Below are 16,344 nucleotides of genomic sequence, written 5' to 3'. Positions count from 1 at the left end.
ATTTGAAATCTCTCTATTTAAGTAGGAAGGACTACTGACATGCAAACATGCTAAAAGGAAAAGAGCTAAACAATTACATAAATAAATGGCTCAGTAGTCCTTCAAACATGTATTAGAAAGAGAATTAAAAATTGGTCCTCGATTCAGTCAGTACCGTAAGGCAGTGTCATGCCAATGTTGGAAAGCCAACTCTCAGGAGCGAGGGTATTCCGGGCATTTCTGCCCTTGTCTTTGGAATCACCAGAGTGCCATGCGCACAGTTACACAATGCATAAAGGCGAGGGTCATTTCTAGGACAGATAATTGAACATTAATACTCACTGACATTGTCGAAGGAATGATATGTCAACCTGACAGGGCCTATGTGCTTACATCTGCTGATTGGCTGCAGACGAAGGCCCTGTGTGTCAGGATGAGACCCCAGGCCTGACTGCAGCAGGGCCAAGGATGATGCAGCCATTAATCACGAGCTGCCATCTTGGGCCAAGATAGTGTCGGCCCAATCACTCCCCATCTCGTGTGTGGCTGGCAAGTTCCGTCTGCTGCGTTCTAGAGTTTGGTGGTTACGGCTCTCGGTAAGAAAACATCACTGCGAACTTTTGATTTGTATTGTCTCACCAGAAATGTTAATGGGCCAAATGCTCTTTTAATATATTTCTTTCTTTTTTCTGAAACTAGCCATCCGTTCTGAATAAGGGGGTTAGTTTTAGTGGCTCAAAGGGAGATTCTGAGGTGGTGTGTCTTTTGTGCCTATGGGAATTAGTTTTAATGAGTTTCTGGTGTCCAGATTCACCACAGATAGGCAGTATAATGAAGAAATCAAACAAGAATTAAACTGAAGTTACTTGCTGTGATTAATTTTTTTGATTCTCAATAAAATATTAAACCCTATAGGCAGATTTTTGAACAGAGGAAAAAGAGGTCTATGTAATTATTTTCTTATTTCCGAAATCACACAAACGGCCCTTTCCCATCTCATCTATAATAAATCTTTAGTGAGTTAATCCTGTTGCTCTGGCAGTTCCACAGCCAGCACGTTACTGAATGTGTGTCCATTCAGAGAAAAGGACGGGGAGCAGTCCTGAGGCCCTCTGACACTCACCCCAATTGTGCCTTCTTAAAATAGGGGTAAATACCCTGGTGGTAGTTACACAGCTTAGATTTCCACTGCATAAAATGTTATAAAATAGGGCCCCTGAGAGCATCCATTATCACATATTGGTTAACATCGCAGATTTTTTAAATCCCAGTTGCATTGGAGCCCTGGAAAAAAAAAAAAAAGCTTTCATCTGTAAAATCTAGTTTCCCTTTGTTATTAAAATAAATGAAGCCATTAAACAAAATATATGCATGTAATAGTCAAGTTCATCATTGGGCATCATCAAAATGACGGAAGTTTGCATTTTTAAAAATCAGTGCTGCCATCTTTGAAGGTTCGCTGTGAGGTACAGAATCCAAATGTGTGGGAGGTTTCTGAAACTTTGTGACATTGCATATATTTTTCTCTTTAGTTTGCTTATTTATGTATTTATCTGGACCTCTGCAGGGAGTGTGCAAACTGGCTTAGTCAACTTAGAGACCTGATTGGAACAAAGAGAAAAGGACCTCTTTGCGGGCAGCGTAGCTAACTCCCTGCAGAACTCAACAAAAAGTAGGATTCTGTACAAGAGCTAAAAAAACAAAAACAAAAACAAGACAGCATTCCCCCCCCAAAAATCCTGCAACCAAATGAATTAATTATAACTATTGATGAGCTCATATTGTGAATGTGTTAGAATTGAAATAATTTCCAAATACTTTATTTCCAAAGGTTTGTTTTTAATTACAGCAGCATTTGGTTGGCATGCAAGGGCGAGTTCTCACTGTTGATCTATCCTAGCTGGAGTTCAGGCCAAAAGATTCTCTGCTCCCTTTTCTCGAGAGCACACTTTTCTGCCAAATGTGGCGCTCGTCCCCTGCCAAGGAAGGTGGGCGAATTGCCACTTCTGACTTCCAACCACCAAAAGACAAAGGCTCTCAACATTCCTAAGCCCAGTCAGCCAGAATGGGCCTCACACCTTGAAGGGTCCAGATTATTATTGATTCCTTTTCCCCCATAGACTTTATAACATGGAATATTTTCTCAGTCCCTCAGTCAGTCCCCAAGGGTGATTTAGGCACTTACAGGAATGTGTGACCCCTCAAGGCCACCGGAGGGTCATTTAAGTGTCCTTACTCATCTGTCTGAGGCGTGAGCACATCTACACTGTCAGTCTCACCTTCTCCATCTTGCTTTTTTAGTGGGTTATTTTTTACACTCTTTTAGTAAGAACATAGTAATTATTTATTTACTTCTGTGAAGCTCAAATAAGCTCAAGGAGTCATAGCTAAGTATAACACGTCTGATAGGGAAAGCACACCCTCCTTTCCTTTTAGAAGGACCAGCTACATAATTTGTAGAGAATGTGTAAATTCTCCACATAAATCGTGCAGGGTTTCTTAAAAAATTATTTCAAAACGGTGACAGTAGAACATTAGGCCAAGAGTGGGACCCCTCTCTGTGGGGGGCCCTGTATTACCATACAGGTAGCACACCCAGGAATCCTTCCCTCAGGTATCTTGGAAGTGAGTTTGTCCAAATAGAGAGAATCACAAGAAAATATCAAAACCTAACAGGCAAAAAAAATTACGAATTACCTAGACAGATCTTCTTCCCTACATATTGAGAACTATATCTATTTTATGTTTTTTTAACATAGATGATCCCAACCTTAGGAGTCACCTCAGATTCAGCTACTGTTTACTAAGCACTGAGTATATGCCGGGCGCTGTGCTGAGCCATTTGATGTACGTGGTCTCATGTGACTGCCACCAGTTTTGTTCACCTCATTTTACTGATGAGGAAGCTGTGCTCAGAGCGCTGAAATGCTCTGGTCAAGGTCACAGAGTTACTGTGGTAGGGACCTAACGTCAGTTATCTAACTAAATCGGTGCGCTGAACTGCACTTCTTAAAACCAATTTCTTTTAAGATGTTTTCCTGTAGATTGGCCATTTGTAAATGTGTAACCAAATCGCTGAAGTATAAATGGACTTAATGACCACTCTCCTGTGTAAAACAAGTTGATGACTCTCCACATAGACCTGTGTTCTCTTAGGAAGTGACTTAACAAGGGAAAAATTAAGCCCCTTGTATATATGTAATTAGCAACCTTACGTCACAATTGAAATGGCAAAGAAAAACACATTAAGTAAAGCAAAACTATATCTCGTTGTTTCAAAGAGGAACAAACTAGCCAGTCATTGGATAAGGATATTTCCTTTCCCAAAGCTTGTTTTAGAAGGAGCAAATGCTGTTATTTAAGACTTTTTAGCCTTACCAGTTAGATTACTTACATAAGTTTGTTGGAAATGATAACAGCCAATTTAAAAGGTGACTGCTTTGTTTGATTTTAGTTTTAGTTTAGTTTAGTCCTTTGATTCATCCTGGGCAATGCATGTTTGCACATTAAAGCCAGAGGCTGGGTCCACTAACTCACAGTAGGTTTCTGACAGATGTGGCTACAGCTTTTTATTTTATCATTAACAGGATAAACTTTGAGCTTCAGTAGAGTGTACAGAGAACTAGACTGAGAAGGAGAAGACCCAAGAGCCACAACTTCCTGGCCACATAGCCCTTGTAGAACCCGCCATCTCCCCGCTCTGAGTTTGGGTTTTTCTCCTATAGAATGGGGACATTACCTGTTCTTTCAACCTCACCAGGTAATTGTGAGGCTCAAACTTGGCAAAATATAACAAAAACTCTTTGAAAATGTAAATTGTATACATATATATGGAATTGCCCGAATTCAAAGTCTTTAAAAAAAAAAAAAAAAAAAAGCCCAAACTGGCCTTCAAATTAACTTTGATTAAATACTTTTGTTTTTGCCAACCTTGCCTCACAGTCTTGCTAGTAAGAGGTCCAGCTTTCTCCCACTCATCTAAGATGTTCCATGGACATCTGTGATAACTCCACAGAAATAAGTCCACATCTGTGCTGGCGTTTCCCTGCCCCGTTAGATTGAATCAACTGAGAAAGCATACTTCGGAAAACAAATACTGGGGATCTGCCCAAATTTTGACTAAGACTCTTCTCTCTCTTCCATAATCCACTCTGGAGACAGACAGTGAATTCACATCAATAAATGCTTTTGGGAGTTAGAAAGGGTTTGCTTAAGAAGGTTCATAAAGATAAAGGTAATCTTATTAGTAAAACAACTTAAAAGTTTTTAGTTTTTTTTTTTTTTAGGGGGAAATTCTCTTTAGTTTGATTGCATGATAGGGTTTTGTTGTTACCCAAGATAAAATATAGTGCTGAATAATCTCTTAAATTAAAAATTGAAGTGTACATTATAGAGAATAGAGATAATTAAATAGCTTAGACTACAATGGGTAAAAAGGGAAAAGAGTTTTCATGAAAATTAGCTTAGTAAAGGTAAATTGCATTTGAATCTTAACTTCGGGATCTGGGTACTCTGCTATTTGGCATATGTTGAATTGATAATGCTTGTGTGTTAAAGAATTCTGATTGTTTCTTTTGCCTCTCTCAGAGCTTATAAAAATGCAAGCAGACCCATCTAATGAATATTAATAGGAGTGATGTCTAGATAACACATAAACCCCCTGGATCTGTGGACTTTGGATGGAGTAGTCAGAGAAGATTTCTGTGGCTTTATTTAATACCAAATTTACATACTTTTAAAGAATAAACATCATCTTAATATTTTAATATCAATATTCCAAAGTGGAGATTTTAGTGAAATAAAAAGCTTAATTTTCCCTCCTGAACATTATGTTCACCAAGGTCTGAATTTTAAGAGACAGGAAACTGTTAGCTAAAAAAGAAATTAACTTAATCCCCCTTCATTAAGTTCCAGTCTTTTTTTGTTACTTACAGACAAGTAATAATTATACCCGTAGCAATGCAAAGCATGTTTTACACTTTCGTTATACAAAAGAACTGCAGTTGTTAAGGTGACAGCAAAAGAAAATGAGAACATTGATAAATACTGATTTCTTTTTCCTTAAATCTTCTCTGACTCTTGAAAACAAATTTCACTCAGGTGTCTGAGAAGCATTTTAATTCATTAACTGCAAAAATCTACACATGCGATTTTAGAAAATGTCAATCAACTAGCTCAACAATATTTTCCCAGCTAAGGTTATAAACACAGCAGCTAAGTGGGTGGAAAATATCAAAAACGACTGTACATTCCAGTTCTTTTATAATACATAAAAGGTGGGCATTTTGTTTTGAAGTTGGTATCTTTTGGATGGAACTTTAAGCAAGCACACAGTAAATCTCGGCAGCATATGTTAGTTAAAGCACACACACTCTCTCTCTGGCATTGTGAAAAGACTTTTTAAATTTTAGCTTTACAAAAGGGGGAAAATCATTAAAATGTAGTTTGTACCATTACATTCCATTATTTGTCATCTTTATGGCTGTTCTATAGTTTTCATGGCACCTTTAATGATAAGCTTGGTCAGGAGAGGTGAGCGGGAATGTGCGTGTACTTGGCTGCGGGTGCTGCTCGAGAGTGTCTGCTAGCTGGGCTTCAATCCACGTCCCTGTAGATTTTAATGTCCCCACAGACTGCTGGCAGCCTGCTTCCAGCTGTGGCAGGCATGATGCAGTGAATTGCTTTTGAATGTTCTTTACTCAAATAGGCAGTAATTACAAGCTTAAAGAGGTTTAGTGGTCCAGTAAACTACATAATCACCCCTGAATTAGCCCGGGCTCATCAGTTGCAGTCCAGCAAGCTCGAGTCTGCTGTTTGTATGCAGCCTTGATCACATAGCAACCTGATCAGCAGGTGTGGAGCCGCCAGAGTCCCCCATAAACACAACTGTCTACTGGGGACAATGATCTCTAATGAGATGAGGCTACACCATCACTGTAATTTAAGTGGGAAAATTAGCACTAGAGAATGAGTACCAGTTCCAGGGGTCTTTAGTCATACTGGGAGCAGCACGAATTCTCCATCTCTCTCTCTCTCCTTATCCCTATCTTTCTCTCTCAAAAAATCTCCTCACCAAATGTGCTGTTTTGCTTCTTTCTTATGGATACTTTATTCTTTATACAAGGATTTTTTCTGAATATTTAATGCTGGACAGGGCATCTGTAAAGGCAATAATGATAGCTGTCAACAGCCTCCTTCCAAAATGGTATTGTAGTATTTCATCTTCCTTGTCTTTTTTCTTAATGGTTACGAAACCCTTTCACTTTGATTTTTAAAGTGGAAAAGTGTTCTTCAGGTTGGTGATAGGTCTCCTTTTAGCTGACACGCTCTCTGAAATAGCAGACGTGAGCTGTAGGCAGTTTGAAAAAGATCCTTACTTTATTGGAATTATTGTATAAATCAGCTGTGAACTTTCTTTTCAGAAAAGTGGTCCAGTATGGTGTGTGCTGTTGTTTTGTTGAATTTGTTAAAGTGAAATTCTTGGGGAAGAGCCTGCATGTTGAAACAGTCTCCTTTATCCTTTCTTCAGTCCCGTGTGACCCACTGTTAAGATGGAGAACTTGAATTTCATTACATTGGAGCTGGAGAGTGGAAAGGGAACTTTTGCAACAAATAAACCCAACAACATAGAGTGGATTTGGGAGCAACTTGAGGAGAAATTATACACTGATGTTAAGAAGGAAAAGCAGTAATTAAGAGCATAGGCTGTGGAACTGACTTCTAAAAGTCAAATCCCAGCGCCATCTTACTTGCAAGTAAATTAGATTCTGTGCCTCAATTTCCTCTGTAAAATTAAAGTAAGAGTACTTACCTCATAGACTTGTTACAAGGATTAAATGAGCGAATACCTAAAGCACTGAGAACACTGCTTGGCACGGAGTACACATTATATACCTGCCAGTTAAAGAAAGTGAGCAAAATCTGTACTGTTTGGGATTTGTAGAACTGAGTGAGAAGGATGAATAATTGTTGAAATGGGACTGCTAGTTTTCTGATATTTATCTGAAGTAATCTAGTTAACAAATGCTAGTTGAAGAGTTTTGGGCATCTCTAACTTCAATAACATTCATTCATACAGTAAATATTTAGTAGGCACAGAACTGGGCTAGTTGCATCATGAGTGGGAATAGCATTCACGTGTTTTTATCAGTAGTCTACTACAATAAAATGGTTTCCAATGCCATTTACCTCCTATTTGATTAAGAATCATGCAAGAAATAAACGTAATTGGCCAAACACTCCCCCCTCCCCCGCTGCAGTTTATTTCAAAACAGTTTAAGGCATATTTTAGTGTGGTTGGATGGAATAGCAGGCATGTGATTCTGTGATCCTTAGGAGTGCTCTTGTATATAATCTACCATCATTTCTGTATTTATGAACAATGCTGCAAGCATTAATAAAGTGATAGGCATATTAGTTCCCACTGAGTTTTCTATCTTATAGCAAGCTCTACCATTGCTTCCGTTAACAGAACTGAGTTATAGAAATAAAATGTACACACACATACATGCATTAAGATAATAGTTTTTTTATATAATGAGTAGTAATTATCATATATATTCATGATTAACTCATCAGGAATGAGTGGGATTGCTCTACCCATCATATAAAAGACAAAATAGTTTGGAAGTGAATTTTCCCAACTTGTATGGTACCAAACAAGTTTCAAATCCCAGCTCTACTACTTACCAGCTGTGTGAACTTGGGAAAGTTATTTGTCCTTTTAGTACCCACATTTCCTCACCTATCAAATGTGTCTAATAGCTGTTAATCACCTCAGAAGATTTTTGTGAGGACTGGTACCCGGGAAGTATTTAGAACAATGCCTCGTACATCTTCACGTCCTAACACGTGCTACAATGTCTACTTCTACTGCAGTTACGAATACTGCTAAGCTACCGTGGATAAAGTTCCTTTGGCTGGATGCTCTAAGTGAACGTGGGCCAAAGTTCAGGCGCACTGACTTTCACCCCACAGCCCCATCCCTTCCCCTGGTGCTTGCCTGCCTGCCTCCTGGGTGGAAGCAGTGGATATTTTGCTGGGGGTCCATGGTAGGGAAATAGCATCTGTCTCCTCTCTGCTCACCACAATTAGTAACTTTGTTCATGCTCCCTTGTAATATATGTTTGGTTTAAAAGGAGAATGGAGAAATGAGAAAAAAACAGCAGCGGTGGTGTAGCCAAGTGCAGAAACTCCGGCGGGACAGACCCGGCGCCAGCACCTAGGGGCTGTGAGCCCTGGCCAGGCCTCAGCTTCCTCATCTGTGAAAAGGAGCTAAGCGCAGCCTCCACTCATGGAGGTCACCAGAAGTGCGTGAGACGATGAATGCAATGCGTTTGTTGTGCTGACAACTCATAAGAGTTCAAATGTGCTAGTATTCTAAATGATTCAAAAAGGACACTTAAAAGTGAAGCACGAATCTTCTCCCTTCTCCCATCCTCACCTCCGTGCACCTCCCATCCTGTTTTTCCTGATGGCCATTTTTGTGTTTCCTCCTATAACCATGGCCTTCTACTGAGAGAACCAATACTCAGGGGTTCATTAATAATCATAACTGTGCAACATAATTTTAGCAGCACCTTTCATGAATTTTAATACTTTTCAGAAGAGGATATAAGTAATTGCTAATTTAGAGTCTAAACTTTATGTCTTTAATGTATATACTTAAAAATACTTCTGTAGCAAATAGAGAATGAAGACTAGATCTAAATAGTGTTATTATAGATTTGTAAGCAACTTCTAAAAAATCATAAATACAAAGGACTATGAAATCCTTTAATATAAGTATCTGTCTTTTTTATTTAGTGCTTTTATTTTATATCTATTTGATATTTAGAAGAAATTAAAAGATTAGGTAAGTGAGGCAAGCAGGGCACTTTAGTATTGAACTCTTAGAGTTGGCTGTTTTTCCTGCTGTGTTTTATAAATATAGTCTCAGTACAAAAAAACAAAGATTGTTATGAAATATTACCCAGTGTTCCACTTTTCCTTCCACACCTATGGCATTTTCATGTGATAAGATCAAGTTTATAGATTCCTACCTGACTTTCCTACTTGCACACCTCCACTGGCAACTTCTCATAACGGCTGCTGGATATGCAAGAAATCAGAGGGATTGTTTGCAGAATGACCGGACTAGGCTTCAGAAAAAGCAAGTGCTAAACAAAACGTGGAGCACATTTAGTCTGAGCAACTAGCCAGTCTGGGAGTGTTGGTGGAGAATTAAGAAAGCAGGTCGAAATCCTATGACTCCACTGATGATGCTCCAAACATTTCTGGCTTCTTCGCCAGGACCGACACCACTCTTGGTTCTTCTTTTCGTTCCAGCGTGTGTGAGGATGCAGGACTCAACTGCTGTGCATTCAGGCTATGCTCTGCCTCTGCACGGTGCACTGCTTTTGTAATGCAAATCGGAGGCACAAAGTGTCTCTTTGATAATGTGCAGTCAGAAGACAAAAAAGCATTCACTGAAACAGTAAAACTAATTCATAAAGCTGAAAGACAATAGGGAAGCATTATGGATTTTTTTAAAGGAAAAAAGTATCCCAGATCAATGTAATTGTCACAGTGTAAGCTATTCATAATGAGTGCTATAGGGGAAAGGGCTGCAAGTTTATTTAAAGTGAGAGAAGTTTTTAGAGGCAAAAACATTATTATATTAAACAAATATCAGTATATTTGGTGAGCAAGTTTCCTAGAGGTCAAATATATAGCTGGTTATTTTAATTTAGATCCACGGTATTCCCTTAGTGACAAAAACTCAGTGGAAGTTTTAAAAGCGCACAGAGATCTAATGGTTAAAAGCCATATGGCAGATTTTTTTTTTTTTTCCTTTAAAGGGAGTATCTCTCCATCACATACCCAGAGTTTAGCTCAAGGTCAACTTATATTAATGCATTAAACTTAGCTGTGGAGGAGGCAAAGGGCTGGAGGAAAAAGGATAAAAGAAGTTCCGAAATTGTTCTTCCAACATATTCAGCCAAGCAACAGAACATTGCCTTGATAAGGGTTATATTGGACAGTTGCCATAATTCCTCCTGTTAGATCTGCTCCTCCGGTACCTATTCCCATACCTTTTAAAGTATAGCGTGTAACATTTTGCTTGAAAATTGCTTCCACCTCTATTGCTTTGTTATAGCTGTTTTGCAGTTTCGGTATAGAGGCAGTTCTGTGTCACAAGAAATTACTAATCTGAGGCCTGAGAAGGGGCAGCATAGCCTTCCATTATCTCACCAGCGAGCTCTGTACAGGATTATTTTCAAATTTTCTGCTGCCATTACAATGTGCTGTTAGAGTGGCCAAGGCGGTGAGGGAGGGGATGTTATTGAAACTTGGTTACCAGGGTAGATAAGATGAAGTTCATCACCCTCTTGGCATCCACATTTGCAGCCAGGGCTGGAAATTTTGATGAAAAAAGTACATTTGGTCAAAGATATTGTTACGATATAAGGCTGGACATTTTCCATCTGTACATACTGAAGAATTTCTCTTTTCCCATTGACACTTATCTGCAAAAGGCTGCTTGATTGTTTCAATAAGTACATTTTCTTCCAATGTACGCTACCTTTGTAAATACCAGATAACCAACGTTAGAACCCCCTCCCATCCCAACCTCAACAAATAACATTGGAATTGTGCAAAGATAACTTTCTTTAGAAAGTCACCATTTTCTTTCTGTCACTTTCTATTCTTTGTGGCTGGTAAAATGACAGCTCAGACTTAACTTTTACATAAGCTATTTTTAGATTTTTTTTTCCAGACATCCTTTAACTATTTCTATTATACAGGACACATACTCTAGGGATCATTTGGTTCTCTGATGGGGTTATTAAGCAATCACTCTATCCTGGCTTGGTATTAGGAGTCACATTGCAGATCCAGAAACACATGAGGAGTGGCAAACAGTTTCTAGTTCAGCAAGAGATTTATACTGGGAAAAAAAGAAGTCAGGGTGTTGACTGTTGAAATAATGATTATCACTTTGTGAGTTATTCTCTTTAGCTGGGGTTCCACTGCCCACAAGTCACTTATTTTCCCTTTAAGGACGGCATGTCTTCTCTCCCCAGCCAAAACAGCCTAATACATGTGTGCAGGTTTAATGCTCGAGGGGAGGGGCCCTGTTTCCCCATACATAATCACTGTTTTATGGCTCTCACTCATTCCTGAGGTGTTAATGCAGATCAAATGGGAAACACTCGAGAAAGAACCCTTGCAGCTACTGCATTGCCTCGTTCTCCCCTCTCAATCGTTAATTCTTATTGTAAGATCTAAAGGTAATTTTGTTTGCTCTCTTAATGTGTTGCAGTTCTCCCAGTGGCCCTTGCATATCCTTTCTCAAATTCCCATCTTGATCAATTGTTTGCAAATAATTAAGCTTTTAAGAGATAATGGCATGAGGCTAATGTACACAACAAAAGCAAGGTCTCCCTTACTGTCTATGGGACTGTGGTCAAATTTGCTTTGATATCCCAAAGTGATTAGGTGGATTGGTATATCTGGGAAGTGCAATCTGTCTTTCCTTCACAAGAACCTACTGATCTTTCTTAAACTAGTGTCCTTGTCATTGAGATGCAGTAACAGTGATGTAGGCCCTTAGTTGCAATGGTTTGGAATGAATTTTCCATTTTCTCCCTAAAATGGCACTTCTCTATCCCTTTTGCACAATGACTTCTGCCTGTGCCCATTGCATGGCCTCACCAGCTCTGTGGGCAGAAAGCAATGGGGCTTTGAATGTTTTTCCAGCAGCCTTGCCTGTGGCATGTTGGGTTTTTGTCAAGTCATTTTTTTAAGTCTACAAAGGAATCACTCATACTGTTCACAAAAAGCTTATCTAGTAAAGATGCACAGGATTTAAGATATTTAAACATATTGGGTTTCTGTTTAAAAGCCTACTTCTTTGTGAATTTTTGGCTGACTAAAGATTAGCTGCATGAAGTCATGGCTTTCATGTGATTCTAGCAATTGAACGTTTTTTCAGGGAATTGAAAGTTTGTGGAATACCAAGGCCAAGAACTATGAGAAAATGAAAAACATACAGTTGACCTACCATAGACAAGGGTTTAGAAATTCCGTTGATACCTTTTTCCCCTCTTAACAATGGCTAGATTATTGTGACATTTAATTTTGTCCAGACTCATTCATTTCTATTTTAAAAAAATATATCCCGAACAACTGAAAATTGCTTAATGGAGACAGAGTGCTGGGTCTCCGTAGCTTGAGGCTGCCTAGCAATTATGCTGCATGAAATTAGACACAGTTTGTTCCAATTACTTAAAATCAGATCACATGAAAAGTGACAGAGAAAAAAAGGGTAGAACTTTCGCATTTTATGATATTTAAATTATGAAATCAGAAACTACGTGATGTGAAGAAACACTGAAATTTGTACTGAAATTTTGAGGGCCATATTACTACTCTTTGAAGCTATAATATTTCAGGTAATTTTAGTGATCCAAAGAGAATTTTCCTGACACTACTTGCATAAATAAAATATGAACTCCATTTGCTTTATAAGAATGTATGTAAAACTTGCTCACAAACAGGCATGCAAAAATACTCTTGGAAACACAGGACAAGTAAATTACTGTGACAATTCTCAATTTTCAAAGTAACTAAAGATAAATGGCATAAATATTAATTTTTATCCAGTTCTGGTGATAACATTAAGACACAACTAACAAGACACAGCAAAAGGTGTGGCCATCCAGCTACACAGAAGAGGGACTATTGACATATTTATTAATTCTGTTAAAAATCACTGAAAGAGATTTCCATAGGGCTTGGAAAACTGTAAGCAAATAATATTATAGAAAATGTTATCAATTGGAAGCTGCTTGTGTACATCAGTCTATAACTTTAAATGGCAAATGGTGCCAACAGCTGGATATTAAAATTTGCATGTTTCAAAATTGAGCATACATTCTGGTTGGGTAATACTGTAAGAGCAGCTAGTCTAGGTAAATCTTTAACTTCAATGGATCTTAGAACTCTGGATGACAAAATTGAGGATGAGAAAAGTTATCACTTGTTCAAAGTCCCATAGTTAATGAGTGGCAGCATAATTTATAGAATCTAAAGGGTCACATATATTATGTACTAGTGTAGACATGGAGCTATGGTATATCAAACCATAATTCAGTGTTCTGTTCATAGGATGAGAGATTCATTTGGTTTATATTGTGTGGCAAACCTTTATAAAGTGGGAGTTCTGTTTTAAACTTTAGGATAATGGATTGCTGTTAGCTTAGGGTCCAATCATGAGATTTTGGCTGCAGTGGCTGGCATTATGTTGAGTAGAGTCATCGTCATCTATGATCTTAGCCTATTGTGAGGTTTGTATACTTTTATTTGAAGAGATTGGGTTGAAATCACTTTTAAGAATGAAGCAAAGAAAGTAGCGTCACGGATCTCAGATTGGATTGTTGATACTTTGTGGGCTTTGAAAAAAATTTCTTACACATTTTGATGTTGCATCTGGGTGGACAGTATCCACGTGTCATAGCAAGTTATGGCCATTCCTTTGTCACACAAATGTTTAGTGATTTCCTGTCATATATTAGACTGGGTTTTGAGAATGGCGAGCAAGTTCAGAGTTTGTAGACGAGTGGAAAGAGACTCACCAGCAAGGAAACAAATAATTAAAACAGGTGTTTCAGAGAGCGGTGCTTGCTATTAGGGACATAAGAAAAAGATTGATGTGAAAGTGAACAAGTTGGGGGGGGCGGTGACTGCGGACATTTGAGTTGAGACCTGAAAGTGACATTGGAGCAGGAGCCTGTGTGTTAGGATAAGACTTGGGAAGTTAGAAGAACAGAAAGGAGGAAGGTGTGACTGGGCAGAGGGGTGGGATGAGGGTGGGAAGAAGGCGAGGAAATCGGAGAGGTCTGCAGGGCTGGATGGTGGCCGGCCTTGCAGGCTATGGTGAGCAGCCAGCAGGTTTTTGAACAGGGGACGTTAATGGGGATTATGAAGGGCATTTGCCACAGCCCTCAGTCATGGGGAGGCTTAGTCACTGCAAGGGAAGCAGGAAATATCACTGAGACATGTCTGCCACTGACCGTCCCTTCTCCTGGCCAGTTTCCTCACCTGTAAAGCAGGAGGGATGATGGATTCCATTTATGTCACTCAAAGGGATATAATGGGGATTAATTGCCATCCTGTCTGTAATATACTTGGAGCTCTTTAGAGAAAGGCACTATATTCCATGAAAGCAAAGCTTTATTCTAATTGTGTATTTATTGATTAAATGACAATCACAGACAATGCTTATGGGAAAAATTGCTATATCTCTGCTCTCCACAAACGAATCCCATGTGTATAGATATAAAACATATTTAAACTTACATATGCAAGCACTGAAGTGGTCATTAACAAGCCTTTTTAGAACCTAATCAGACATTATTAATTAAATTAAAAGCTATGTTAATTAGTATTCAATAGACCAAAATTTAGTTTCAATGGCACAGATAGTTAAATTAAGGGTTGGGGGTGCCCTTTCCCATTCGTAATAGAATAGAAGGTTGACTCTCAGAACAATTTTATCTTGGGAGAATGTATTGGGATGCAGTGTTTCAAACTAGCCAATGTCTCTATAGATAGAAACCACATCCTTAGCCCTCTCCCAAGCTTTAGAAATATGTATTTCAAATTTAGATATGTTTTATTATTGAACAAAAGGTGTTTGTGCCAAAACTAATTTCAGCAGAATTCCAAACATTCTTACAAGAAGGTATGAATTTCATTTTATTGTCTAATCCTATAATACTTTTTATCCACTTTAACTCTTAAGGAACATAGCTGGGCTTGTTCTTAGCATGCAAAATATGCTGGTCTTTGACCTTATATTGGAATGTGTTCAGAATCTCAGTATGTATTGACATTCAGATATGGAAACCAACTTTGGTTGAATTTTGTTTGCACTTTGCTGAAGAGCTAAGATGAATAGTGGTTTTAAAAAAATACACTCACTTTCGTTCTGATATTTGTGTCCAGCAATATGGTGTTTTGGAGGGAGAATGTTGCACTTAACTACTGGGGACCTCAGCTGAGCTTGTTGGTCCAAATAAGTTAGCTGTAGAAGTCCATGGTTCAGTGAAAATACTAAGTCAGGGTAGCATACTTTTCAATGGTAAAAAAAAAAAAAAAAAAAAATGGCTTATCCTTATTTTAATCCTATAAAATACAGTGGAGATCATACTAAACTTTATGTTTGCAACAAATAAACCTGTTAAAGGATAAACTCAGTATCAAGGTTCTGCAAGTATCCTAAGTAGCTATTTATACACTTCACTAATCTTTGTAATTGGCTTGTCTTTTACTGCCATTAATTAGATGATGTAGTATTCCATTAATAAGAGTGACACACCTCAGCATTTTTACCTTTAATTATAGACTTCACTAGACACTTAGGCTATTGACAAAATGGCCTAAATATTGCCTGATGTGCACATACCTTTTTTGTTCTCTTTCAGCACCCTTACCCTTCTGAAGAACAGAAAAAGCAGTTGGCACAAGACACGGGACTCACCATCCTTCAAGTGAACAATTGGTAAGTAATTTGGCTTTGTGTTTACACACAATCTGTTTCCCCCTCTGGCAACCTGCAGCTAATGTTTTGCATTAAGACGACACACCCAGTCGCTGCTGCTTTCCCTGGTGGCTTGCTGATCCAAAGGTGAAAACAAACTGTTGACTGGTATGTGAGAACACTTGGTGGTATGGAAAATAAAACATTGTATTGCTTTCCACTTCCTTTACAAATTGACAAATTTTATTCAGAGTATAAGTCTGTGTGTTTAATTCACATTCACTATGGCTCTGTAAATGTGTCTCTCTCTATGGTGTTTTTTTTTCCCCTTCAGGATAATCTATAGAGTGCTATCATCCTATTTCCTATGAAACAAGAAAATCCACTGTCACATATCGGTCAGGTTTTAAATTCATCAAATAACTAAATTCAGTTAGATTTTGTTAGGGTTATGCATTCATGGATCGTCTCTCCTTTCCTCTTATCTCCTGAATTCTGAAAGGGAGAAATTATTTATGTTTCTACTTTGAAGCTATTCCAAACCTGATGTATCTCAGGGCTGTGGAAGACTGTTTCCAAATAAAGTGTAAATTCCTGATTTGGGGCAAAGCTGAGATTATGTACCAAGTACCAGCCAACAATATTCTGACTTAATGTACAGCAGTGTGGCAAGGAGGCTTTGAGAAAGTATGATTTATTACCCTTTGTGAATGTGCTGAAAGCCAGCTTTCATATAATCACTCAGGGCTAGTGTCATATTTGAAGGGTATCGAAATCCAATATCCTCTAAAACTAAGTGTATCTAATTAATTGTCCTAATATTTTTAGATTAGTGTTTA

At 38.3% G+C, this 16,344-nt stretch overlaps 1 protein-coding gene across 4 annotated transcripts in view; it reads left to right on the top strand.

The window, feature by feature from the left end:
- The window catches only part of MEIS1 (Meis homeobox 1), a 131,201-nt gene that overhangs the window by 91,113 nt on the left and 23,744 nt on the right, over positions 1 to 16,344 (top strand). For all 4 annotated transcript variants that reach the window (XM_069494080.1, XM_069494077.1, XM_069494078.1 and 1 more), the window contains one exon: positions 15,450 to 15,526. In XM_069494080.1, the coding sequence (XP_069350181.1) occupies positions 15,450 to 15,526 (77 nt within the window). The remainder of the gene's footprint in view (positions 1 to 15,449; positions 15,527 to 16,344) is intronic.

Source organism: Eulemur rufifrons, chromosome 19 (assembly GCF_041146395.1).
Source record: "Eulemur rufifrons isolate Redbay chromosome 19, OSU_ERuf_1, whole genome shotgun sequence".
NCBI lineage: Eukaryota > Metazoa > Chordata > Mammalia > Primates > Lemuridae > Eulemur > Eulemur rufifrons.
Note: the sequence above shows the minus strand (reverse complement) of the source record. Positions and strands in the feature narration are given on the sequence as shown.